Here is a 27,857-nt window from a genome sequence, read left to right on the forward strand (position 1 = left end):
AACATCGCTGGTCTCACCACAGTTTTGTACACCTTTCCTTTACTTTTAGCTGAAACTCTTCAATCATACATCACGCCTGACACTTTTCTCCACCCGTTTCATCCTGCCTGTACATGCTTCTTCACCTTTTTCCACAATTTCCATTGCTCTGGACTGTTGACCCTAAGTACTTAAAATCCTCCACCTTCTTGATCTCTTCTCCCTGTAACCTCACTCTTCCACCCGGGTCCCTCTACAGGTCATAACACAGGTGATCATTTTATTTTTTTATTTATGGATTATTCGTTTTGGACATTTGAAATGAAAAAATCAGTCATCTTGTTTAATTGTTCAACTCAATCTGTCATGAATCAACACATTTGCACATCTAATTTCCGATGACTTCGTATTTCCTTTGACTTTTATTATTACTTGAGCAAATTTTTTTCAAAACTGGCAAATCTGTGAAAGACCAGAAGATAATTATACATTTTTGATTTGTAAAAATCAATCATTCAGTCACAATGGGTGGTTAAAGGCAGACCAGGTCACCTCACTGGACGAAGGAGTGTTTGGAGTTAGAATTTCCCAGCAGCACCTGAAGGACACATGGGATCTGATACAGTTCCTGTCCCAACACAGGAGGAGGCGCTAATCTACGAATCCTGCTTCCCCGTTAGCCCGTGAAGCTGCCAAGAGATCTTGACATTGCGAAGATGGAGGCTTTTATGGTATAGACCAGGAAACAGAAAGCAAATACTGAGAGTTTCCGTGCACTGTTATGATAACATTTCCATTTGGTGCAGGTAATTGCAAAACACTTGGACTCTAAGTTGGCGAAAGAATGTTGACGTCTTTGCAAAGTTAGATAGCTAGCGAAAATGACAGCCAGCTCAGCTAATATCAGCGAACTGGGGCTAACACTAGCTCAGGTAGCTAGCATCGTCGTGTGAACTACAACGTAGTTTAAGCTGGCCGACTTGTTAGCACACAGAATTGGCAGTAATTCACTGAACACCTGTGCATTATCTTATACAGGGCTGCGGTCTTATTGCACATCACCGAATATAAGATAATGTCATCGGTAGGATTAAGAAGATGTTTTGATGTCGGTGCTAGCTAACGTTAGCAAGCTAATCATTTTTTAGAACCGTTTCCTGGTTGCGACGTTACTTGTGCAGGTGTAGGATGCGAATGACTACTCGTTACATTCCTATACTTAATTAAAGTGCAAAAGATTTTAAAGCTAGTTCCTAAAGACTATAGAAAAGCCTAGACTGTATAATGCTACCCCTGATACAATTTACAACCTACAATTGATGAAAGGAGAGAACGTAGAGTTTATAATATATATGTGCCGTTTCCTGTTTGACGATTTGCCTCTTGCTCTGGATTGAACGCATCAGATGATAGTTCCAATTTAGATACAACGTGTTTTATTAATGGATTATCCAACAAATGTTCCTGCTGTTTATCAAGATAACTAAGGCGAGTGCTAACCAGCAATATATCAAGTAATGTTTTCGAAATAGTCGGAGTTTCTCTGTGAGGAGGATTACACATTCACACCTAGATCTAAGAGGACAAGGGTTGCCAAGGTTGCCTCCAGATATTAGCAGAGTAGCCTTGTCACATCAACTTGCCATATTTCTCTTGACTTTTGGGTTTTTGTATGTGTATGTGCAGGTGGAGGTAGGAGGTGTGAGTAGAGTGTAGTAGAAAGCAGCAGCATGTACTCCGAGTGGCGCTCCCTGCAGTTGGTGGTGCAGAGTGACCAGGGCCACCTCAGTGTGCTGCACACCTACCCCACAAATGTGGGCACAGAGGTGGCCAATGCCGTGGTCAAGCCTTTGGGAACAGCTGTAAGCCCCGTCGCCACAGAGAACATCCTCAAGACAGACAAAGAGGTGAGAAAATTTCACTTTCTGCTCTGTTGCAGTATGCAGTGTATAACAATCTTTAATTCTTTTGATGTCAAACAATTAACAGCTCCATCTTCCAAGCTCTTGAGAGTCCATTGACTTTAAAACATAATACCCTAAGATTGTAAGCAGGTTTGATGTCACTCATTTTAAAAAACGATGCACCATAGACAACACCAGTTACAAGATTACATGTAAAGGTTATCTTTGACATGTTACTGATCATGCAATAGATATTCAGTATAGATAAAAATGTTAATATGTTTTTGGATGTAGAAAAGGGATCTGATCTCTTCTTCTGAAGATAAGCTATTTGTGCTGTTCCTTGGATGTCACCAATCCTTTTTTTGCATACATGTAAGGCTTAGTTTCAACGCTGTAATTATGTTTCTCTGCATAATAATTGTTTGTGACATGATCAGTAATCATCTTATAGGAACAGCATCTCGTGTTACTCGTGTTGTATTCACCATATGTTGTACTGCTGAATAACCCAGAATCAAAATCACCTGTTTTACATACAGACATACAAAAACGGAGCTTGATGTCATCCCCTTTTTCAGCTGAAGAGATGAAAGGAACAGCAGGAGTGAGAGTTGAGGGTAGATGACTGTAACCTATAGGGATGTGTTCTCTGCAGGTTTACCCTTACAATATTATAGTTATATATACCTGTATATAATATGCATGCACACACGCACGCGCGCAATACTTCGAGATACGAGTTAGTAAGTCAATCAGCATTTCATCATTAAAATTAACTAATCATTTTAATATGTTCCAGCGTTTTAAAGAAACCCCAAACCTCTACATATTTGTTATCAACCAAAGACATGTATACTTTACCTGTGCATAATTACAGTATTTTTCCGCACTATAAGGCGCACCTAAAAGCCTAAAATTTTCTCATAAACCCGTAGTGCGCCTTATAATCCCATGCGCCTTGTATATGGATTAATATTCATATTAATATTGGTTAAAAACATGATCGCTGAAAAAAAGCCGGCAGTCATTCCGCACTCCGCCACCAGAGGAGCACCCTCACAAGGCACTCGGGCCTACGCCCCCTAACAATGGTAGTCAAGGGGCGTCACCGAAGTCCCAGCTCTGACTGAGCTGCTCTCAGACGGTAGAGCAGACTGTAGGAGCACCGGTGATTACGTAGCAAAACATAAGGAACTTTTAACAACTCTATTAATAAAGTTTGACTGACTGACTGACTGATCTCATTATTTCACCATTCACACCAGTGTATATGTAGTGTCGGAAATAACCCACTTTAAACTTAATTGGTTTTAAAAATGCCATTGTGCTGTAATTTGGAGTCACTGCATTTCTGTTGTGTTGCATAGATTTGCAAATGTAGTTGATAGCTCTGGGCTGGCGGCGGAGGGCCGCATTCAGACTTGTGTATTCTGTCTGCAGCGACGTACTGTGATATTCACGGCTGTGAGATACCGACGTTAAAAGTGTTCTATGAGTAAAACAGCGTCACATTTTCCAGTAAATTAGCAGCCTGACATTAAAAACTAGTTAAACAATTGTTTAGGACACACAGCAGCAAATAGCTGCACCTCACCTCCGACTGGACTACCGATCGATCGAATCAATATTTAATTAATAAACGAAGACGAACATCGGAGTTTAAATATCTGCTTCGAACTTCAGATCAGGAAATAATCCGCTCTGTTCGAACTGAGTGCACTCGTAATGAAGTTAACCAGTTTTTAATGTCAGGTTTTTTAATATGCGTGTTGACCTCTTTCTAAGATGGCAATGTGATCAGAGGTCGGTACCATAAAGCTGGATTACGGCTTAGCGAGATAACTTCAGGCTTAACCCTGGCTTTTTGGTACCATAAAGGTGGCTGACTTCCTATCGGGCTACGTTGTCACGGTAACCTATGCTGAAGACCTAACCTGCTCCGGAGTAGGATAAGTTCAGGATAAGAGCTCAGCAGGTATAACAGCCCCACCTACTGACCAATCAGAGCTCAGCGGGTATAACAGCCCCACCTACTGACTAATCAATTCTCTTGGAAAATGGGCTGTCTGTTTTATGAGAACCCGGTGGATCTTGGTGCACAGCTTGTGCGAACAGCGCTCAGGCAGGGAGAATATTTAGAGATCGCTGTAATCTGTTCGAATTGCCTGAACTGTACGAAAGGTACAGGTTTTGGGGAGAGGGGTTACATTACATCTGTCAGCTGCTGGAGCCTTACATCTGTAATGTAACGCACCGCAACCACGCGCTGACAGTCCCACAGACATTGTGCTTTGCACTGTGGTTCTTTGCCACAGTTAATATATTTCTTAGTGATGTTCGTAATTATTATGACGTCCTTAAATCCCTCGTTGGATGGGTTACAAGCAATCCACAGATGAAATGCCATTAATGAATTATTTGTTTAAGTAAATCATGGATTGATTGATTCATTCATAGGTACTTTTATGTATTCTGTTGGCGATGCCGAAAACCTCGAAAGAACACAGTATGTAGAGCCATTCATAAAGTCGCGGGGGCTACAATCACATGCCATAACGAAAAATGTCGTACACACATTTATGGAACACACAAATGTTACTGTAGTCAGATATACAAGTGCAGTCATAGTGGGGAAGTAATATTATAATGGCACTAACTTCCGCACTGACACAGTCAGCGATTTTGTGCCAGCGATCCTGGCGCCGTTTGACAGCTGCAACTGTGTTGCTTTTTGCCTGGATTATTGATTTGTATTGCTTGTGTTTATTAATTATTATTGTTTGCTCCTCCATTGTGAAATATGCGGCTCGGCCCGGTTTGTTGCATGTTTGCGATTGGTCGCATGCAGCAACCTCTGCCCTTTTTATGTGAGTGCTCACAGATCTAGAGTGAACATGCCTGAATTGAATTAGTGAGTTGATAGCTGACTTTATGGTACCGAAAAATCCGGAGGGCGGATGTCTCGGTAAGTGAAGCCAGATAAGTAAGAGGAAGATTTCATCAAGCTTTATGGTACAGGCCTCAGGTTTCCTTGAGGCTCAGAATGGCTTATTGACATAACAATAGGGGCCATTCAAAGGTACTAGGCAGTCATGAATGCAATCATGACTGCCTGAGCAGCGCGACTCTATCAAGTGGACGGATTGCGCAACTACAGCAGCTGCAGTTTATCAAATACATTTTATTTTTTATTGTGTGACCCTTATAATCCGGTGCGCCTTGTATATGGAATAAATTATAAAACATTATTAAGGGTGTGCCTTATAGTCCAGTGCGCCTTATAGTGTGGAAAATACTGTAATTATATATAAGTTATTTAAACAATGATAACGTGAAAAAATCCAAAAGGCACAAGCACACAGGAGCTACATGTTTACTCCTTGAAAGAGAATGAGAGCCAATCTCAGCTGATGTTGTATCCATCCGCTAACTAAAAGTGGTTAATGCGGTCCCGAAGTACGGCTCATATCTCAGAATTTACTTGTATGTGGAACAAAAATATGGTCAGAGCGATGGCCCAAACTGGCATAAATCATAATAAATGTTCTGATATCAGAAAAATAAATGGATAATTATATTGTTGTCACATTGCTCAGCCTGATGATGATTTATGCTTTCTTTAATTCAATACACGTAACTGCTGTAGCTGCACTTGAAGCGTTTACGTTCATCATGTTTGTACACAGGCTGCTGGAGATGAAGACCAGGGATGTGTTGATTAATGTTGTGTGTAATGAGGGTATATGCGCTGTGGAACATGATTTCCTCAAGGACCTCTTTCTATATGGCTTTGTTTATCATTCCCTTAATCTTTAATCCCAGTTTCCTTCTAGTTCTGGTGACTAAAATTATTTTATGTTGAAGTGACTGTCACTGTGAGGATGATAGTATGTGTGCAGACCGTATTGACCATAATTTACCAGCTGTAGGGACAATGAACAAAGTGAAGTAAATTTTCAGTTGTGAGGCCAGAGTCATTTTCCTTCTCAGGCTCTAAGTCCATATAAGCACCATTAGGCAAAACCCAGTGGGCTTTATTCTGGTTTTCACTGAGTGGTGTCTGTGGTGCAGCTAGTCTAGCACATGAAGGCATAACTGCAGTGTAAAGATTAGGTCTCCTGTCTTTGCTGCAGGGTTAGTCCTGGAACACAGCAAAGACTCAGTGCTACTAGTTGAATTACCCCTCTGTTTAGAAAAAAAATTATCATGATTATGTGGATGTGTATGTTAGCTTGTATTGTGAATGTAAATAGCTGTTTTTTTATGGCGCCACAAAGTGAGGCATATTGAGTAACCCTGGTTTGTACATCCATATGTAATGGAGTATCGTCTCTCTACATCGCCTCAGAACCTGTTGCTCTATTTCAGTAAAATTTTACACATGCTTTCTCAGAGTTAATTTCACCTCAAAAAAGTAGTGCATCCCAGGGATGCGCTTCAAGAAAAATTTGTGCATCCCAGCATGACGTTTATGCATCTGAAAAGTAATGAGTATAAAGTAGAAGCGTATTAAAAGATTGAACTTTGCCAATAGTACAATATAAAAACTAAAACAATTTTAATGTTTTTATTAATAACATAACTGTTTATGCAAGAAAGCACTCATTGTCACTTGGTTTTTCTCCAACTTTTGCATCTTTTTCAGAGGCTTTGTGATAATCAACCTTTATTTGTATAGTGCTTAATCACATCAGCAGACATTTCAAACTCTTTAACAGACAGAGAAACCCAACAGGACTTTCCAAGCATAAGCTACAGCTTCTGCTTGCTCTGGAGGGTCTAACTAACTCCTCACTGTCACTGCAGTGTGTGAAACGAGCAGTGCACATGGCACCAGGACACCCTAGGCGTAACATCAGACCTCCGACCGCATGTGTTAGACACTTGGGTGAAGAGAGGGGCAGAGCTGTCAACCGATCTGGATCTGCTTGGATCTGCCTCAATTGTCAAAGCGGCTGCTCGTAGCTGTGGTCGCAAAGTCTGGTGCCTGTTGCGGCGGGAACTCCGAAACTCCCGTGGTGGACGCCAGAAGTAAGGGTCGCCTTCCAGCTGAAGAAGTAGTCCTATCAAATCTTGTTAAGTTGTGGGACTCCTGAGGCACCTTACAGGTACAGGCAGGCCAGGCGTACTGCAGCTCGAATAGTCGCGGAGGCAAAAACTCAGGTCTGGGAGGAGTTCGGGTAGGCCATGGAGGAGGACTATTGGTCAGCCTCGAAGAAATTCAGGCAAACCATTCGGTAAAGCGGTGCACAGCCAACATTGTTTACAGCAGAGGCAGAGAGCTGCTGACCTCGACTGAGGATATTGTCGGGCGGTGGAAAGAATACTTCGAGGATCTCCACAGTCCCGCTACCATGTCTTACACAGAGGAAGCAGAGTCTGAGGTCTTGAAGGTGGACTCATCCATCACCCAAGCTGATGTCACTGAGGTGGTTGCCAAACTCCTTGGTGGCAAAGCACCAGGAGTACCTCAGATAAACCGTTACAGTGTTGATGTGCAGGGACTGTAACGGTTGACACGTCTCTGTCATCGCATGACAGTCAGGGACAGTACCTCTGGATTGGCAGACCGGGGCAGTGGTCCTTCTTTTCAAAAAGGGGGACCGGAAGGTGTGTTCTAACTAGGGGATCACACTCCTCAGCCTCCCGGGGAAAGTTTATTCCAGGGTAATGGAGACGAGGATTATACCTATAGTCGAACTGCGGATTCAGGAGGAACAAAGTGGTTTTTGTCCCGATCGTGGAACACTGGACCAGCTCTACACTCTCCATCGAGTGCTGGAGGGTTCATGGGAGTTTGGCCTACCAATCTACATGTGTTTTGTGGATCTGGAGGAAGCATTCGATCATGTGCCTCGTGGTATCTTGTGGGGAGTGCTTTGGGAGTATGGGGTTCGGGGCACTTTGCTGAGGGCTGTCCGGTCCCTGTATGACTGAAGCCAGAGCTTGGTTCGCATTGCCGGCAGTAAGTCAGACCTGTTCCTGGTGCATGTTGGAATTCGGCGGAGACGCCGTCTATCACCTATTCGGTTCATAATCTTTATGGACAGAATTTCGAGGCGAAGCCAGAATGTGGAGGGAGTCCGCTTTGGGGACCAAAGCATTTCATCTCTGCTTTTTGCGGGCGATGTTGTCCTGTTGGCTTCATCAAACCTGGACCTTCAGCGTGCACTTGGACGGTTTGCAACTGAGTGTGATACAAGTGAGATGAGAATCAGCACCTCTCAATCTGAGGCCATGGTTCTCGAACGGAAAAGGGTGGTGTGCCCTCTTCAGGTCGGTGAAGAGTCTTTGCCCTAAGTGGAGGAGTTAAAGTATCTTGGGGTCTTGTTCACGAATGAGGGAAGGGTGGAGCATGAGATTGACGGACGGATTCAGTGCAGCTTCCGCCGTGATGCGGTCGCTGTGTAGGTATGTTGTGATGAAAGAGCTGAGTCGTAAGACGAAGCTCTCGATTTACCTGTCAATCTACGTTCATACTCTCACCTATGGTCATGAGCTTTGGGTCATGACCGAAAGGACAAGATCCTGGATAACAGCGGATGAAATGAATTTCCTCCTTAGAGTGGCTAGACGCACCCTTGCAGAGAGAGTGAGGAGCTCAGTCACCAGGGAGGAGTTTGGAGTAGAGCCGCTGCTTCTCTGCCTTGAGTGGAGCCAGCTGCAGTGGCTTGGGCATCTGTTCCGGATGCCTCCTGGACACCTCACTGGGGAGGTGTCCGACATGTCCTACCGGTAGGAGACCTTGGTGAAGACCCATGCTGGAGGGACTGTGTCTCTCAGCTGGTCTGGGAACGCCTCGGGATCCCCACGGAGGAGCTGGAACAGGTCTCTTGGGAGAAGGGAAGTATGGGCATCTCTCCTGAGACTGTTGCCCCCGCAACCCCGCCCCGAATAAGCGGTTTGAAGATGAATGGATGGTGTGTTTAAAATGGGATGTCCTAGATTCTTCCTACTGTCTCAATCAAGATATTTTTGTTGAATTCTGTTTATATTTGCTTAGAAAAACCTGTCAACTCTTAAAACCTGTTGTGTCTGAGCTCCATGTTCACCAGCTGCCAAACGAAGTCTGATAAAACCCAGACTACTGGGGGCAAGGGATGCTCAGGGCTGGCCAGGAGTCTCAATGAATGATTTGACAGCCTGTGTCAGGAAGGGATATCAGAGGAAATGATTGTGTTGTGCTAAAAAATTCCAGCAATATTTCATACATGCATCAGGCCTCAGTGCTTCTGTGCTTCTGATCTTCATGCTGAGGGATGATCAAGCGTGGACAAATCGTTGTGCCATTACTGATCCACATGATCCACACTTATGTTTCCCTGTCTGACAGATAATGGAGGTTTATGAGAAGGCACAGTGTAGCAGTGCAAGGACAAATACTGACACTGAAAGGACTTCAATGAGGATCATAGACAAGAAAACACAACTGCTGTCTTCAATGGAAAAACAGTGTTTAAGTGTAAAGTTGTGTTTTTTTTAGTCAGTAAAACTACAGAAAGGAACATGACTGATGGAGGTGATGTAACGTTGTCGCCATCATCTGCCTAACCATTTGCCTTCGCTCTTATGAGACACTAAAATAGATGTTCTAAACTGCTTATGGTTCCTCACATTATATTGTAGTGATAAACATAAAGCAACAGTGTTGTATTGTAAAATATGACACTTGTAAATCATCTTTTCCTGTTGTCATCGTCTGTCATGTTCAGTGGACACATGACTCAGCAATATGCTCATGAGAAATGTATGCCAGTAACTCACACTTTAAAAGCATTCTGCTTCAGATTAACAAGAATGATTTGGTTTCTAGGTCAAGTGGACCATGGAGGTGTTGTGTTATGGCCTCACTCTCCCCCTGGAGGGGGATACTGTCAAGCTGTGTGTGGATGTGTACACAGACTGGATGATGGCCCTGGTGTCGCCCCGAGACTCAATGCCTCTGCCTGTGGTCAAGGAGCCCAATATGTACATCCAGACTATCCTCAAACATCTCTACAATGTCTTTGTACCGAGGTTGGTCAGACATGATCACAAATGAGCACCGCCTCCCTTTAAATATGGCTTTTAAAACAAAATGTACTGTATCTAGGAATTCTGTTGTATGCACCATGATTTTTCAGTGTTACCGAGCTGCATTTAGGAACATTTCTGTGTTTTGGCCATTTCAATTCGTCACAAGATGGTCAGTCAGGGACGATCTAACCTTCACCCAAAGTAGAATGGCAGAAAAACTGATGGCCCACTCTTCATGAGACTGAGTGGATGAAGAATTATAAAAAAAAAAAAAATCCATTACATTTGGAGCAGCTTCAAAGAATCATTCAAACAGACGCATAAATTATTTTTGTCTTTCAGGCAAGAAAAGAAATGATTAGGGTGGGGTACTCAGTGAGTGAGATTTTGAAAGAAGAGAGAAAGTGGTGTTTGCATCAACCGTTCAGTGGATCAGCAAAATGAAGTCACTAAAGTTGTTTTGTTGGAATGTCAAAAGGTGTGAGAATGCTGCACAACCTGCTCTCATTCATGTAAACCCATGCAGGAAAGGTTCTAGTACATGTGAGGCTGCACGTGTCAAAGGATAATTCTTTTTTATCTCTACATTTTCTCACTGATTGCTTCTTAATCTAATTTCTTTCCCCTCCCTTCATTTCAAACACTGCATTTCCTTTCAGACCAGAACAGCACAGTCTGAACCACATTAGGCTTTGCCACCAAGTTCTGACTGCTGTCCAGAAATTGGCAAGAGAGTCTATTTCCATGGTCAGGGAAACCTGGGAGGTATTGCTGCTCTTCCTGCTTCGCATCAATGACACATTACTTGCCCCACCCACTGTTGGAGGTATATGTCATCCTCTGCTGCACAGCTTTTTCACTGTATTTATTAATGAAGCTTTCCAATTTCAGTAATTTGTGAATATTCAACCCTTCAGTTGGGGTGGCAGAGAAACTGGCTGACAAGCTGATGTCGGTGTTGTTCGAGGTGTGGCTGCTGGCGTGCGCTCGCTGCTTTCCCACGCCACCATATTGGAAGACGGCAAGGGAGATGCTTGCCAACTGGAGACACCACCCCCCTGTAGTCGAGCAGTGGAGCAGAGTGGCCTGTGCCCTGACCTCGAGGTCAGACAGGCTTCCATATCCTGAAATCTTTGTCTTTCAATTACTATTGGGTGTCACATGACTTATATTTCCCTGTTTAAGTTTGATCTAAGCAGCCTTAGTTCTTGTAGGGGAATAAGGAAAATAATAGGATTATTTGTGTCCACTTCTGAGTTCAATTTATACATTCCTGTTTCAAATCCAGGCTTTTGCGCTCTACCCACGGACCGTCCTTCCCACCCTTCAAGGTTCCTGATGAAGATGCCAACCTGATTCCTTTGGAAATGGACAATGACTGTGTGGCGCAGACATGGTACCGATTTCTTCACATGCTGAGGTGCGTAAACCGTCAGCTGTCTGGTTTAAACCTGAAAGAGAGCTGTTCTAAGAGAAGTTGTAGCGCAGGGTGGAACTGAGTAACTACCTCATATCAGCCTCTTATCAAACATTTCCCCATTCTTTGTACCACACTGTGGAAATACCTAACTAATTTGGTAGCTGGTTTGTGTTCATAAAATGTTTTTTATTTCATGCAGCCATTCATCATTTTTTTCTTTATTTCTTTTCTTGTATCTGTCTTCTGCTGAAACTCCTCCAACGCGTATTTTAGTCATCATTTTTTTTCTTTTGTTGTGGGGTCCAAATATTTCACTGATGAAATGAAATGTCAGAAATGATTCTGTCCAAGCATGTGTGACCTTTTTGCTTAGTTCTTGAATTTGTTTTTATTTTTCTTAATTTATTTTTTAGTAACCCAGTGGATCTGAGCAACCCTGCAATAGTGAGCACCACTCCAAAGTTCCAGGAACAGTTTCTTAACACGAGCGGTATCCCTCATGAAGTGGTGCTGCATCCATGTTTGAAGCAGCTACCCCAGATCTTCTTCAGGGCCATGAGGGGCGTCAGTTGTCTGGTGGATGCCTTCTTAGGTGAGCATATGCTGAGGTGAAATAAAAATGTGAAAAAAAAAAGTGTTATGCAACAGTTAACAAGGAGTGACTTATTTGCAAAGCCAGCGTGACAATGATTAAACATAGTAGTAAGAGTAGAATTACAGAGTAGAGAGTGTGTGCACATGACTGCTCATCTCACATTGCTTTAACTGCTGCTATATTCTAGCCAGTTACAACTCCTTTGAGGTAACATCACATTCAGCTCGTTTTGCTTTAACTATAGTTTAATGTTTGTAGAATGGACAGTGGAAACCAGTTAGATTTAAAAACAGCCAGTGTCTGTGATCCATTTCAGGTTTGCAATTGGTAAAAGTGATTTTTGTACACTGTGAAAGGAGTAGATCGTGCAGTCAAAAGCCTTTCCAGTGGTTTTCTACGATTCCAAACAAGAATTAGTTTTCACAGTTTAGCTCCTTTTTAGTTGTTATTTGGACACTAGTAATAAAGGGAATTAGTGAAATTAAGATGGAGGACGACAGTCAACAATCTGTTTCAACGTTTGAATAGAAACTTGTCGGTGTGTATTTTTCTCTTTACACTGTAGGTGTGTCTGTTGAAAAGAGAGACGTTCGAGAGAGGGCGTTCTCTTTTTGTCCAGTGCTGCTTTACCATGGTACAGACAACAGCTGGCACGTCAAATAAGACTGGTTATGATGGAGTCTATTTATCGGTGTTGATGATAATAATACTTGGGATTAGTCTTGCCATAACAAAATGATATTTCTCAGATATTTAAGGGGTGTGTTGGTGTCACAAGATGTCAATCAAGATGATGGATATAAATTGTTGCTGATTGGTATCTAACTTTTGTCTTGCATGTGAATGTCATGAAATTTGTCAATGATCAACTCACAGACTTCTTCATATTCTTTCTCTTATAACAGTAGAAATGACTAAACCACTTCAAATGATTCGAGTTAACAATAATCAGTTAACCTTTGGTCCCCTGGAAACATCACAGGAGGAAATTGTTTTTTCTCGTCTGCTGATAATCGGAAATATTGACTCACCCTCTGCTGTAGAGAGAAAAGCACTCAGGTCTCTGCTTATCTTGCCTTCGTTCCTGTCTGCAGGTATATCTCGTCCCCGAGCTGACAGTGCCCCGCCCACCCCAGTGAACAGAATGAGCATGTCCCCGCCCCCTTCCATCACCAACACCACTCCCCCTCATAGCCGCAAGCAACGGCACACAGTAGTGACAAAAACCACTAGCAAGAGTTCAACTGTAAGTTCAAGCATTATAAAGGATAAATGCTGAATGTTGATGACTTTGTGTCGCTTCTATACACTTGACATTTTGCTGACTAGTTTATTTATAATCTATTCTGTTACCATTGTCCCTCCTGCCCTGCAGAGCAGTGGTAGTCAAACAACCAAAGCTTCCCAGCAGCAGCAGCAGCAGCCTTCGTCCTCCCCGACCCTTCTGTCCAGCCCCAACCAGAGCAGCTGGGAGTCTCGCCCCCTGCCGGCTCCGGCGAGGCCGAAGGTCAACAGCATCCTCAACCTGTTTGGCCAGTGGCTTTTTGATGCTGCTCTGGTTCACTGTAAGCTCCACAGTGGGCTGAGCCGAGACTCCAGCATGACCGGTAAGGAGCGAGGCGGCGGCTGGTAGTTGTTTCATTTCTGCATGAGCAGGTGTGTGTTCTGTCGCTGTTTGTCATGTTGTCAGAGTGTGTTTTTTCGTGTTATCTGTGTTTTTGTTAATTTTTACTGTATATCATAGGGAGATCCCTTTTTTCACCATTTTTTGAAATGTGCTTTTCTGTGTGTGGAGGGCTTGGTTAGAAGTGGCCTGGTATGAGATTTTCATCTGATTATAATCCATTTACATCTGCAGACTCTTTAAATCTGGCTAAAGTCGCGCTTTGACTATGACCATTTGTGAATTTTATTGGCAAAATTCTCACTAGAGGTTTCAGTGAGCATTCATAAAATACTTTGTGTTGGAAAACAATTTGGCTTGTCATTGGCTCGTTCTTTGTTCTTCGCTTATTGGTTGAGTGTCCTGCACGTGTCTACCCTGTGTGATTAATGTTAAGAGGTGTGATGGTCAACAGTCATGTATTTGAGGAGAAAAAAAACAAACAACAAAACTACTCATGCCTGATATTTGAACCCAAACTCTGGGATCTGCTTTGATTTTGTCTCTCTCCACTATTTCTGTTATCTTGCAGCCTCTTTTATCCAAATTCTCCTTTCTTATAAATCTTGTAAGTAGGAACAGCAGCCTTTCTTTCCCTCTCTTGATTTGCGTTTCTTGACAAATCTTCCTGCTTTTTAGTTAAGTTCCACATGATCATCACCATTATCACCATCGTGTTCTGTTCCCACTGCTTGTCATACATAAACATTCACCAGGGTTGTCTCGGCATTTCTCCAAAGGTGATGGAATGGGTTTCACCAACTGACCATTTGTCTCGACCGTAATGTTGCCAGATAACGGCGATGCCACCACTTTTTTAAGTTCTCATTTCTTCTTCCTTTGGGTCACACTAATACTATTTTATTTATTTCCAGACCCGCTTCAGTTCAGAGTTGATGTTTTGTTCTTGTATTTTCCTTTTCTATTGTCAGTCAGTTTTGCTTCCTATTGGTTGGTGCCTCAATGCATGAAGTGAATGATCTGTAGCTTGAGTGACGGCCATATAATTGCTACAACAAGGGAGCTGACACAGGGATTTTGTTTTGTGGTCTTATAGCTTGAAACATTTGACTAGATCGTACTACACGTGGTCATGCTTTGTGCCAGCAAATTAGTACAACTTTTTTTTATCAAACTCTTTGTGTCAGCATTCCCATTGGAATGCCTTTAATAAGTGGTATGTGACAGTGTGTGTAACAGTGTGTGTGTGTTTGCAGTCATTGAACTCTTTGGTCCCTCTTGTTGTGATAGTGGTTAAATGTTTGCTGTAGGGTGTTTTAGCTTCTTTTACTACGTTTAATTTGAATGTGGTGTACACATAGATGTCAGTGTTTGCCTGTCTCGTGCATGAATACTGACTACCACATTACAGTTCCTTTCATCTTCCGCTTCTTCCAACTCTTTACAGCGATAGCTACTCAGGTTGGCCTAGAGCTGAGAAGGAAGGGGTCCCAGATGTCCACTGACTCCATGGTGTCCAACCCCATGTTCGATGCCAATGAGTTCCCAGAGAGCTACGAGGCTGGAAGAGCTGAGGCCTGTGGGACTGTCTGCCGCATCTTCTGTAGCAAAAAAACCGGAGAAGAGATTCTGCCTGTTTACCTGTCCAGGTAACTAAGTGAAGCTTTATTAACCATTTGTTCTAATTCAAACAGTCTTGTTATTTTCAAGTGTTTCAGACTGGTATTATTCTTTTTGCAGATTCTACATGGTCCTGATTCAAGGGCTCCAGATCTCCGATTTCATCTGTAGACCAGTTCTTGCTTCTATCATCCTCAACTCTTCGTCTCTCTTCTGCACTGACCTGAAGGGCATCAACGTGGTGGTGCCCTACTTCATAGCTGCCCTGGAAACTATTGTACCAGACAGGTTAGCCCAGCAGTGATTATTGAATGATACGTGATCAGTATTAATGACTGGTTAACATTATGCTAATTAGCATCTTATATTTGCCAGTTGATCCACAATATAGTGTGGGATACATTTTAATTTCACAGGGAGCTGTCCAAATTCAAGATGTATGTAAATCCTACTGACCTGAGGAGAGCCTCCATCAATATCCTGCTCGCCATGCTTCCATTGCCACATCACTTTGGCAACATCAAATCAGAGGTAACGGCTTTGTGATCACATTGATTTTGGAATCTGTCGGTTTTGTTTAGTCTTTTTTCTCATAGCTTGTGTGAAATCCTCTGTGAAACTTGTCCATTGTGTAAAGCCAGTTCAGATGGAGTCTGACTCGTCTTTACCATGTTGTTGTTTTCCTTCAGGTTCTGTTGGAAGGAAAGTTCAATGAGGAGGACGGGTGGCCTCACGACCAGCCTGTGTCCTTCCTGTCTCTGAGGCTACGTCTTGTTAATGTCCTCATAGGAGCACTGCAGACAGAGACTGACCCCACCAACACACAGCTCATCTTGGGTATCACATTTTATATTTTTATTATTCTGTTACACATGTGTCAAACTCAAGGCCCGGGGGCCAAATGTGGCCCACCCCATCATTTTATGTGGCCCACGAGGCATTAAAGGTCAGTGTCCAAAAAAGTGTGCTTTGACCTGAAACTACATTTCCCACAATGCAGTAATTAAGCCCATTTTTATCTGACAAAAATGTTTTGAACAAAGTTACTGTCTTAACTTGTGTTTTATGTTATTTTTCTTTATTCAGTTTGATAGTTTGATCCTTGATTTATGGAGTTATGTGGGTTTTTTTCATACATTGACAAATTAAGATAATTTCTTATTAGAGAGCAACAAGCAAACACATTTTTTTTCTGTGCAACTGTAATGTTTGTAACTAGAATAAGTAATATATTCAGAACTATTTAACATTAGATTGTAGTTACATTTATTTTACATTACACCGAGTTATATTTTGTTACATTTATAAGTTACATCTGGCCCTTTGATTACAGCTGTTATGCTGATATGACCCTCGGTGAAAATGAGTTTGAAACCCCTGTTCTATTATTACTATTATTCTAGTATTTTAGATGCTTTAAACTAAGCCAGTTTTGGTTATATTTCACATCAGTGTTTTTAATACCACTTCAGGTGCAATGCTAAATATTGTTCAAGACTCAGCGCTGTTGGAATCCATCGGAACACAAACTGAAACAGTAAGGCTCAAATCAGTGTGCTATTATCATAAAAGTCATGTGATGAAGAGGATATCAAGACCATGTTTTTGTGGTTGAAGGGGAGTATAGATGGGAGCCATGTGACTATGAGGAGTCAAAGTCACAGCCGTACCAATAGTGGCATTAGTTACACCAGCGCGGGCAGCACGGAGGCCACCAGCCCCGACTCGGAGCGTCCTGCTCAGGCCCTCCTCAAAGATTACGGTAAGACACGACGCTGCTCCCCTTCAGCCAACACCTTTCTGCTCTGTGCAGTAACACACAGTCTCAGCTTTGCATATCTGACTTCTTGGAGCATGACTGTATTATAAGTTCCATCAAAACACTTACCTTATTACATTAACACATTTGTTCTTTGTAGCTAACGTGGTTAAGGTGATATGCAGAGTTAAAAAGCGCTGGGTGAAATGTCTTTGTAGGTAAAACCAGAGTTGTTTGCTGTGATGCTGTGTTTCTGGCTCCTGTGGAGAACCTGAACTCATTCTTTCCCTGTCGATTGATTGCAACCATATTGCTCAATCGAAGGAATTTGACAGATTTACTTTTTAAAGGGCTGAGCATTGCCACACTAGATGGATGTATTAGACATGATTTTTCAGTTAAATTTGTTGTGACCATTTTCTTGAAGTTTGACCACAACTTTTATATTAATTTAAGCACTGCACTTAGTAAAGGTATGTTAATCAAGTGAGATGTTCCAGTGGTTCCTCAGGGACCCTCTGGTACATAACAATCACATTTTATTGTTGATACGTAATGGAAGTACTGCTAGATTCCACATACGCCACACACAATTCAAATTATTTCAACATATAGTTTTTTTGTTCATCAAAGTTTAGAAAACTTCTATCCTCTATAGAAATTTCTCTCAATGTCAAGTTTAGCTTGCTCAGCTCTTGCAATTTGATCATTTTTCATGCTTAAATATTTTTGTCACTGTGTGTCTAACTCCAAACTCTATTCCAATGCACGTTTTAAGTACTAAAACTTATTTATTCACTGGGCTCCAGGATGTATTGTTGTTGAGTGTACCTCAGTGAAGTTGCTCTATTCTTTGCGTGTTTGGTATTTCGGGGTGTTATATGGTTTAGCTCTTCCAGATACGGCGGCAGGCCTTTTGGTGCGTAGCATCCACCTGGTCACCCAGAGACTCAACTCCCAGTGGAGGCAAGATATGAGCATTTCACTGGCTGCCCTGGAGCTGCTGGCTGGGCTGGCCAAGGTAAAGCGGCAACATTACTACAGAATATAACATTTTGCATTCTGCAGTAGCGGGTCAAGATAAGGTGAGGCTGTTGTGTGGATTCCAGTAAACCAGCGTTGCTCCCAGAAGCTGATTCCACCTGTTATTTTTTGCCACAGCTGTTGTGAAAGTTTACAAGAATCCTTATTCAAGAAACCATGTTTACTGACCATCGACCACTGTCTCTGACTGTTACCATAACAACAGACGACCTGAACTAACCTGTTATAAAAGACGTAGTAATCTTCTCCCACATAACCAGACTAGCTCCGGCCCAAAGGAGACACATGGTGCACAAACAGCAGTGATGATACTTTTAAGTTTCCAGTATCAGGAATTTCCACATGCATCTGAAAGGAGTTCCATCAAGATTAGCAACACAATACCGACTGGAATTTTTCTCTGTCGTGCCCATACTTCAGCCAAGGCCAATTTCCAACTTTTTTTAAAGGTTTTTCAGTTTGAACATTAAATATATTTGCGCTGTTTTAAGTAAAGGTTAAATAGGATTGAAAAATCATTGTTTTCTAGTTTATTTTACATGCATGATCTATTCTTTTTTGAGCCCTAACAGTGTTTTGCAGTTCGCCCCCTGACTGATTTTTTTTTTTTTTCATGTTTAAAAATGAATGATTTTAATATTACCGGTACTTTATTCACATTATTGTTTTTTGCCAGATGCCTGAACATCTCTGTCATTGGACGCAAAATATCTAGTTTGGAATTGTGCTTATAGTAAAACAGTCTGTCAGCTAGTCATCAGAACATAGGTTGTTCAGTAGCGCATGAAACAAAGTCATAATTTAATACAATTTCCTGTATTTTTTGCGTATGTGTTGACCAGGTGAAGGTGGGGGTCGACGCTGCAGACCGTAAACGTGCTGTTAGCTCTATTTGTGGGTACATTGTGTACCAGTGCAGTCGTCCGGCTCCCCTTCAGTCTCGAGACCTCCACTCCATGATTGTTGCTGCTTTCCAGTTCCTCTGTGTGTGGCTGACTGAACACCCTGACATGTTGGACAAGAAGGTGTTTTAATTTCTCTTGAATGTTTCTTGTTCTGAGAAGGATACAGTAAATTTCTCCTAAGGACATTCTTTCATTCAGAATGTGTTAGTGTTAAAGTTTACTCCATGCTTCAGTTATGTGAAGAAAATATTTGCACTCCTGTTTTAAAATTCTGCCCTCTGTCCATTTGTGGATCAGGATTGCCTGGTAGAAGTTTTGGAGATTGTAGAGCTGGGAATCTCCGGCAGCAAATCCCGACAGGAACAGGAAGTCCGTCATAAAGGAGAGAAGGAACACAACCCAGCTTCAATGAGGGTGAAGGACGCTGCAGAGGCAACTCTGTCCTGGTCAGTCTCTGTAGAAGTACAGTATATTGACATTTTTCAAATTGCTCTTTTGTGCATGTTATCGTTTAAACTAAATCTATAGTTTAAACCTCTAGATGCTCTGCTTTGTAGGGAAAAGTACTGAAAAGGCTAAAATCAACATCACATATTTGCTGGTGTGATGTCTGTAAATACAAGGATTGGTGTTGGGTTTTTAATCTGTGCATATTGCACCTTAGCTCCTGTTTATATCAGCATGCAAATTATTTTGTTAACCATTTGCATTTAATACCAAACATCATCATTCCATCATCTTTTTCATTGGAATGACTTTTTGATGGTAAATAATGACAATACAGTGCGCCTTCGTTACTCGTGGTTAATGCATTCCAGGAACCACACGTGAATAACGAATTCCGCGATATAGTGAAGAACTATTTTATTATTTACGTTAATTTAAACATTTATGAACGCTCCCCATATTGATATTTAACCAGCTTTTATCTGTATTACCTTTTCCCACACTCTGATAGAATGTTTAAAAACTTTTGTGTCTCACGGAATTCTGAGACTTAAGGAATGGAGTGCATTTCTGGATGCCGTCAGCCAATAGAATGTGTGTACGGTATCATGTGACTGCCCACTAAAAATCCACAATGACGTGAAGTCACGCATGTGGATATGCGATTGCGCGAGGGATTACTGTACTCCTTCCTTTTTATCTACAAGCATAGTTACAGATCTTGTGTTTCACAATTTTGTTACATAAGTTATTAAAATAAAATTAATTGTAGAAAAGAGCAGTTTAAGACTAAAGAGAATCTTAAGCTTAACAGTCTTCAAACTGACATAAGGTCAGCCTGGTATGCAGTTCTCCATGACAAATAAACAGAAAATAACTTTTGTACGGGTAACTTTTATTCCAGAAAATAGCAATGAAAAAACATTGAAATCAAATGAGTGGCTTAACTTTCAGAAGTCTCTTTCAGTGCAGGGTGGTGCTGACTTGTTTTTACTGCTACTATCACTGTTATTATCACTGCTGCATATTTTTACGCCACTCCCACCAGAGACTTTCAGACTAGCGTGACCTGTTTGAGTAACTCCTGAAAGTTTCCTTCTTATTTTCAACAATCAGATATTATTAGCTATACATTTGAAAGTCAATTCACATTATTTTTTGGGGTTTGAGTCTTTGTTGTTGAGTCACATTGTTCTATTTTTTGCTGCTACAATGACCTAGTCACGCTGTTCCTGACCTAGATTCTTCATATTAATGTTCTTGCTGCATTTGCTGTGGTGTTTTCCAGCATCATGCAGGTGTTGGGGGCCTTCCCCTCCCCCAGTGGGACTTCCTCCACCTGCAGCCTGCTAAATGAAGACACCTTAATTCGCTATGCCAGACTGAGTGCCACCGGAGCCAGCAACTTCCGCTACTTTGTCCTGGACAACTCGGTCATCCTCGCTATGCTGGAGCAACCCCTGGGCAATGAGCAGAGTCAGTAATAAAACATTCATTCACACAATAGCAGGACAACATGAGGGAGTATCATATTGTAAACATGTTGTGGACGCTGTTTCACCTGCTAAGACAAAGTAAAATCAGTGAAACAACACAACATCCCTTTCATCGTTGATCTCACAGACCCCAGTCCATCGGTGACGGTTCTGATCCGGGGGACAGCCGGCAGACATGCCTGGACCATGCAGCTCTTCCACCAGCCCAGGGGAGCTCGAGCCCATCAGAGGGTGAGATCACACCTGAGTGTGCTGCAAAGCAACGCTATTCCTACATAATTTCAGAAATGTTTTGCTGTCACCCCTCAATCATTGAGCTGATAACACAGCTCTGTGTCCTATCTGTCCACCGGTCTCCTTCCACAGCAGGTGTTTGTTCCTGAGGGCCGTCCAACACCCAATAACGAAGTGGGGATCAAGTACAACGTCAAGCAGAGGCCCTTTCCTGAAGAAGTGGATAAGATTCCTTTGGTCAAAGCTGACGTCAGTATTCCTGACCTGGATGATATCGTCAACAAAGAGGTGAGAGTTGCTTCCGTTGTTGATCTTGAATCCACATTATAACTGATTTCTGATAACGTGTTGATTCTGCTCTGGATGTTAGATTCATTGCAGAAGCTACAACAGAGCAATGTAGTTAAAACATCACTCATGTTATTTGTTGTTATTGTTATTATACAAACTCAGGTGTGTTGTATGGGCTGGCAGGATGATTCAAGAGCTACACATACATTGATGAGTGATAACGCACACGTGAGTTGTTGGAGTGATGAAATTTCACTAGGGTGTCTGTTTGGAGGGAAAAGGTCAAATCATCTGGTTTGGTGGCTGATGATTGTTTTATTTAATTTCACTTGTCAAGTACAGCATTTGTTTAGTAGTAGCTTTTAAACCACGGTGGACCAGCATGTCTCTGACAGAGTGAACGGGAAAAAAATCCACCTTAAGTTGGAGATAAAACGGATTTATTGAAGAGACGTTTTATTGGCTTTTATCGTCCTAAAGAAATTGGAACTCACCCTTTTCTTATGGGTCTGAAGCAGAGATACACTTGCGACTCTTTTCACTTGAACTAAGGAAAGGGATTTTGAACTGTGGGAATTCCCTTTTGCGGGCGGTACTGAGTTTAGGTAGTTGAAGGCCATTCATCTGACCCAGCCTCTCCAATTCTCTTCTTGTCTAGCTGGAAGTTCAGCATGACAAGCTCCGTCTTCTGATGACCAAGCAGATAGACTATGAGAGCGCCTTGGAGCGACACAGCGAGGAAATCTGGAAGTCCAAACATTTCCCTGACCCACAGACAGACTGCAAACCCCCTCCACCCTCACAGGAGTTCCAGACTGCACGCCTTTTCCTCTCTCACTTTGGCTTCCTGTCTCTGGAGGCACTCAAGGTTGGTGGAGATCTGTCGGATGGAAGCAGCAAAAAAATTAAGTGCCACTAGTAAATATTACAACCAAGCCTTCCAGTTACTTAACTGGTAAAACTGGATTGTGATTCTATTTAAGTTTGTGAAATGAATAATAATAATAATAATAATAATAATAACAATAATTGTAATTAAAATGATTTTTTTGTAGTATGGTGACATACATTTCCAACCATGTCATTATTATCTTTGTCCATTTAGAATTGTTGTATATTTCATTATTTCTTCAGTTATATTTTTCTTTCTTTATACTATTTCTTATTGGCAGGAGCCCAACAACAGTCGTCTGCCTCCTCATCTGATTGGCTTGGAATCCTCCTTGCCGGGGTTTTTTGATGACATCAGCTACCTGGATCTACTTCCCTGCCGACCGTTTGATACTGTCTTTATTTTCTATGTGAGGGCTGGACAGAAAAGCAGTCTTGAGGTGTTTTTCTCTATAATTACTCGAACAAATTTGGTTTTGAATAAAAGACAGTTGGTTTATATTCAGCTTTAAAATGTATAGATATTGGTTGACTTGCTTCTTTTACAATGTGTGTGTAAAAATTCTTGAATGGCAATGGATGTGCTCTTCTTCATATGGTGTTCAGATCCTGAGGAATGTGGAGTCATTCTCCAGTGTCCAGCCCCACTTTTTGGAGTTCCTGCTATCCTTGGGCTGGCCTGTGGATGTGGGACGACACCCAGGATGGACAGGACACCTAGACACCAGCTGGTCCCTTAACTCTTGCTCAGAAAACAACGACATACAGCAAACAGGTTAACGATTTAGTGAATTACTATTTTAGATCCGAGAAAGACTGTACACGTGCTGTCAGCGTTGATTTTTCTTTTTTTGACTGTTTGTAGAGGATGCAGCCACTCCCGAAGACACAGGAGGTTCAGTCTTCAATGGGGAGAAGAAAGTTTTGTACTATGCTGATGCTCTGACAGAAATTGCCTTTGTCGTTCCATCCTTGACAGAGAACTCCGGTCAGTGAATATAAGTTGAGGAGTAGGTACATGATGAAAGCCCAGTGAGGGATCGGAGAGGGATCTGTCCTGAGAGCGTTGCCATGTGCTCTGTGTTTTCCAGAGGAGTCATCGGTGCACAGTGACTCCACGGTGGAGGCAGACACCACTGCAGATCTCATGCCTGCCTTACTTAAGCAACCCAATCTCACTTTGGAACTGTTTCCCAACCACTCTGAAAACTTGGAGTCAGCCAAAAAGGTAACATGGCTATGCACTATTTGTTTAGGTTTTCTTGTTTATGGAGTGTTTCCTTAAAGACGCTGGATTTTGTGTTTCCGTAGCTAAGTCCTTTGGTGAAGACGAAGAGGTCGTCAACAGGAAAGTCTTTCCCTGCACTGGGTCCTGAGACAAAAGTGTTTGTGGTGTGGGTGGAGCGTTTTGATGATATCGGTAGGCACATACTCCCTATAGTGTGCTTTTGTCAGGGTCCACATAGTCTTTTAGAGTAAAATGCATCTGCAGGCTTAAAAGGAGGTTGTAAAACTTTTTTTTTTTTCTTCAGTGCATTGAGTCAGTGTCATTGTTTTTGTTTTTTTAGAGAACTTCCCGTTGACTGATCTCTTGGCGGAAACCAGTACGGGGTTGGAAGCTAGCATGAGCAACAGCACTTCCTGCAGGTATTTAAGGATTTACTCTCAAAACATTTCTCTGCATGTCTGGAGAACACATGGTTCATGAATTGGCTGCAGTCAGGAACAAAAATGAATAAAGAAACAAAACAATTCAGCAAATCAGCATGGGTTAAACACTCAGGATATTACAAAGGGTAACAAAGAGAGCATAAACACATACGGTGCAAAACAGGAAGTACAAAAGCAGCCTGAGAGAGGAAATGTAGCAGAGCTGTGACAATGGTTGCCAGAATGAATTCCACAAAGATTGTAAAACAACAAAAACAAACTGAGGTCACACCGAAAGTCTTGATCACCATTCATGGGTTGTGTTTGACCAAATGGACGCTTTTGAAAAGAACTGATCATTTACAACACAACTGATTTCTCATATTCCTGAAAGATAATAGAAGGGGGGCATTTTATAGAAGTGCTAAACTGACCTTTCCTCATTTTCAACTTTAATGCTGAAAATGGCCCCAGAGGAAACATTGAGTCAGACATTGACTCATTCTTTATATAGAATTGGGCCATTTGCACTTTTGGCAAAGAATGTGTTGTGTTTTATTTAAGTGCAGACTGTTTTGTCAAGTCAAACGGTTAACTGGGGTCATTATCTATAAATAAGGTACTTTCATTGTGCCAATATTTATATTATTTTATATTTATTTGAGTCTTCACGTTGTTTGAAGCCCCTGTTTGTGTTTCCTCTCCTGCAGGTCAGGGTTACTTGAGAAGGATGTCCCTCTGATTTTCATCCACCCACTGAAGACGGGACTCTTCAGGATTCGGCTTCATGGGGCTGTGGGTAAATTTGGGATGGTGATTCCCCTGGTGGATGGAATGGTGGTGAGCCGCAGAGCGCTCGGTAAGAGATTCTTTATTTACCTGTCCCCTAAGATCAACAGCAAAAGCAAGTTTTAATGCATGGCTTGGTTTCCATGGGGATCGATCGACAATTGGAAGTGTATTTGAAGGTTGCTTTTTTAAAATACAGGCTTTTTAACATAGTTGAAGTTTGTAAAAATGTTATGTTATAGCAGAGTCCAGTGGAAGCATTTCCCTCTGATGCTGATTTGTAACCTTAAACGAGAGGTCTCATTCTGTTTCAGGTCATGTAATGTCACTGTAGGCTAGCAGATTTCATCTGTTAAGGCTTTATTTTCAGGTTATTTTGGTGTTCCAAAATGTATTTACGACCGAAATCTAAATAACTCTTAATCTTTCACTTTTTCTTGTTATTAACGGAGTTAAAATGTTGAAATTCATCTGTACGCTGCCTCCGTTTTGGCCTAATGAGCCCCTGTTTTTGTATCCCTCCCCAGGGTTTCTGGTGCGCCAAACTGTCATCAACGTGTGCCGACGGAAGCGTCTGGAAAGTGACTTGTACAATCCGCCTCACGTCAGGCGGAAGCAGAAAATAACTGAGATAGTCCAGCGTTACCGCAACAAGCAACTGGAGCCGGAGTTTTACACGTCTCTCTTCCACGAGGTCGGGGAGGGAAAGCCTCACCTCTAACCCCCTCCCGGTCTTGTCCTAACACTGGCTCACAAGCGCACACAAGACACACTCATATCCTATACTCATACACCATTTATGACTGTGCGTGCGTACACACACAGAATCTTTATATTTATACTGTTCTGTTTTGTTATTTATATAAATACGTATATCAACACTGTCTGCCTTTGACTTCGAGAGCAAAGTGTCAAAAACCACGCCAAGGTGAAAACAGTCTACATTTCTATGTTGCACCCATTGACGATTTGAATGGCTGGAGTTCAATATTGACTGTCTTTCATTTCTGTTAATGTTTAGTGGCAAAAAAAGAGCTTCTGCTTGTCATTAACTGCAATACAATAGTTACACTGTTGACCTTTCTGAACTGTAAAACGTTTTTCCTTTGAGCCCCGTGACCTGAATTCATTTTATCTTGGTTTATTAATACAGAGATGTGTCCAAAATCCAGATCTACATATCTGTTTTTGTTTTAGTCAAGCAAATATGTGGTTTAATTTTTGCCCGGGATAAAAACATGTAAACTATATGTTTTCTTCAATACCTTCAGTACCTGATTGCTGCCTTAGATGGCTGGAAGAGATGAGACAAATATTTGATCACATCAAGCAGAGTTGTTTTCTGTTTCCCTGTGTAAAACCACCAACACAGCAAGCATGCAGACATTACTGTTCATATTTAATTTTTTTTTAAATTTTCCACACAATCTATAGGATTTTGCGTGTGTGTGTGTGTGTGTGTGTGTGTGAACCAGTGAAATTGGTCACACGACAGGGAGTCACGCACGACCCCCAAAAAACTCCATGAATGGCGTTGAAAGATGAATTGTGTCACTTTAAACAAAGGAGGATCTCAATATAATTCAGTGCTGAAGATTTCCGTTTTTCCGAACCTCGGAACTGGTTTACTCTTCATGGTTGTTAATGTGTGAGTTTACTGATGATGAGAATAGTTACAGAACTCCTGGAGTTTGCACTTGATGTTTGCTGGGCTAAAATGAAACGAACACAAAGACATTGAAGCCTCTGTCTAACCAAACAGAACCACAGCACAGTTATAAAGGGGCTCATAATCAAATTTATGCTGATTCAAAGACCAAACACTAAATGTAGCAAACACATTCTATACTAATGGCATTCTGGATGATCAAAGTTGCAATTTTTTTTTAAATTATTAATCTGGAACCAGAGAGAATATTTAACCTTGTCAATTATATTTGAATTGGATGGTTTTGAGGTTCAGGTTTGCCTTTACATATTTTAGTAACATTTTTTGCCTTCACACTTTGTTTGACTTTTTGTTTACTCACTGTACCCGGTTTTCATTCAGTCCCTCCAAATGTTTTTAACAATGTGAATTTATTTATCACAGAGATGGAACAGGGCCAACACCTCGACTCCCTTTGTTGTATTGGAAAGTCTTAATGCACTGAGCACATTTTTCCTTTATTTTCTAATCCCGTTGGTTATCTTTCACGTCTTTTTGTACTTTTGTGCATTTTGAAAGAAAACCCTGTTGAAGGAAGAGTTTTATCTTGTGAAAATATGAATGAAGAAGAGTCATGTAGTTTTTAACCTGTCATGTCTTGTGTGACTCACTTTTTATGACGGTGCTTTGTGCACATGCCTTTTTTGGAAGGAAAGCATACATTAAATATGCTTCAAAGAAACTGCATACAATCAGTCATACATTGTATCGTATGTTACTCCTCTGATGTTAGATCATATTTAAGGATTTGCCATGTACAGAAGCAGAGGATGAGCTGTAAATATATGATGGTGTAAGGCATTTTGCAAGTTGTCTGTTGTTTTCCTCGTCTAAGACTGGGAGTAAAGTTGTATGTATGTATGCTGTTATGTGTGACAGGATCATAATGGGTATTGAATGTAACATGCATAAATTAAAACTATTACTGACATTTTAATTTCTCTCTCTTCTAACCTGTTTTATCTCAGCGTGTCAGGGATAGAAATAGAACCAAACTCTCCGCAGGTTGTGTTTTAGATTACAACTACTATTTTTTAGCTGAAACCAAAAGGATGAATATAGTTTCAGTTGATCTGTTAGGAGAAATTTCAGCTCAGAGGGAAAGAGAGGCTTCTGGAGTCGAAGGTGATTGACTTGAGGGAAAGACGTCGGATGATGGAACCGCCTGCAGCGCAGGGTGTGTCGCCTTGTCCCGCAGCGCAGAAGCCAACATCCTGTAACTGAAACCCGACAGCTCCGGCCTTTTAGCAAAAACTTCTGTACTGGTGCTCGTTGACGTGCTTTATGTAAAACAACAAATAAACGATCTGTTCTAGACCCACTGTTTGTAAAGCAGAAAGGCTCAGTGCCGTTCGTGTCCACCAGAGGGCGCCTACCCGCTTGATTTACTAGCTTTAAACAAATTGAGGGGTAATTGTAGGAGCTTAGAGCTAATTTAATGTTTAAAAGTTAAATTACAAATAAATTACAAATATCTCTTTA

General features: G+C 41.7%; 1 protein-coding gene across 10 annotated transcripts; it reads left to right on the plus strand.

The window, feature by feature from the left end:
- Positions 1-652: 652 nt before the first annotated feature.
- LOC137609206 (ral GTPase-activating protein subunit beta-like) lies at positions 653-27,844 on the plus strand. 10 transcript variants are annotated; one of them, XM_068336070.1, is made up of 32 exons: positions 653-785; positions 1,666-1,886; positions 9,700-9,902; positions 10,562-10,728; positions 10,820-11,006; positions 11,191-11,322; positions 11,736-11,914; positions 12,483-12,551; positions 13,012-13,163; positions 13,293-13,524; positions 14,989-15,190; positions 15,282-15,449; positions 15,578-15,692; positions 15,851-15,998; positions 16,634-16,698; positions 16,779-16,923; positions 17,811-17,941; positions 18,807-18,989; positions 19,167-19,315; positions 20,605-20,792; positions 20,940-21,043; positions 21,179-21,334; positions 21,500-21,565; positions 21,996-22,205; positions 22,510-22,668; positions 22,835-23,003; positions 23,094-23,216; positions 23,320-23,456; positions 23,540-23,648; positions 23,797-23,875; positions 24,589-24,737; positions 25,195-27,844. In XM_068336070.1, exons 2-32 carry the CDS (start codon positions 1,710-1,712, stop codon positions 25,386-25,388), a joined length of 4,647 nt encoding a protein of 1,548 aa, XP_068192171.1. In that variant the 5' UTR covers positions 653-785; positions 1,666-1,709; the 3' UTR covers positions 25,389-27,844. The 10 variants fall into 10 exon arrangements, with proteins under 10 accessions (XP_068192171.1, XP_068192181.1, XP_068192187.1 ...); XM_068336080.1 differs by having other exon boundaries at positions 21,182-21,334; XM_068336086.1 differs by having other exon boundaries at positions 17,820-17,941.
- The last annotated feature ends 13 nt before the right edge of the window (positions 27,845-27,857 follow it).

The sequence above is a fragment of the Antennarius striatus genome, chromosome 2, assembly GCF_040054535.1.
Source record: "Antennarius striatus isolate MH-2024 chromosome 2, ASM4005453v1, whole genome shotgun sequence".
Taxonomy (NCBI): domain Eukaryota; kingdom Metazoa; phylum Chordata; class Actinopteri; order Lophiiformes; family Antennariidae; genus Antennarius; species Antennarius striatus.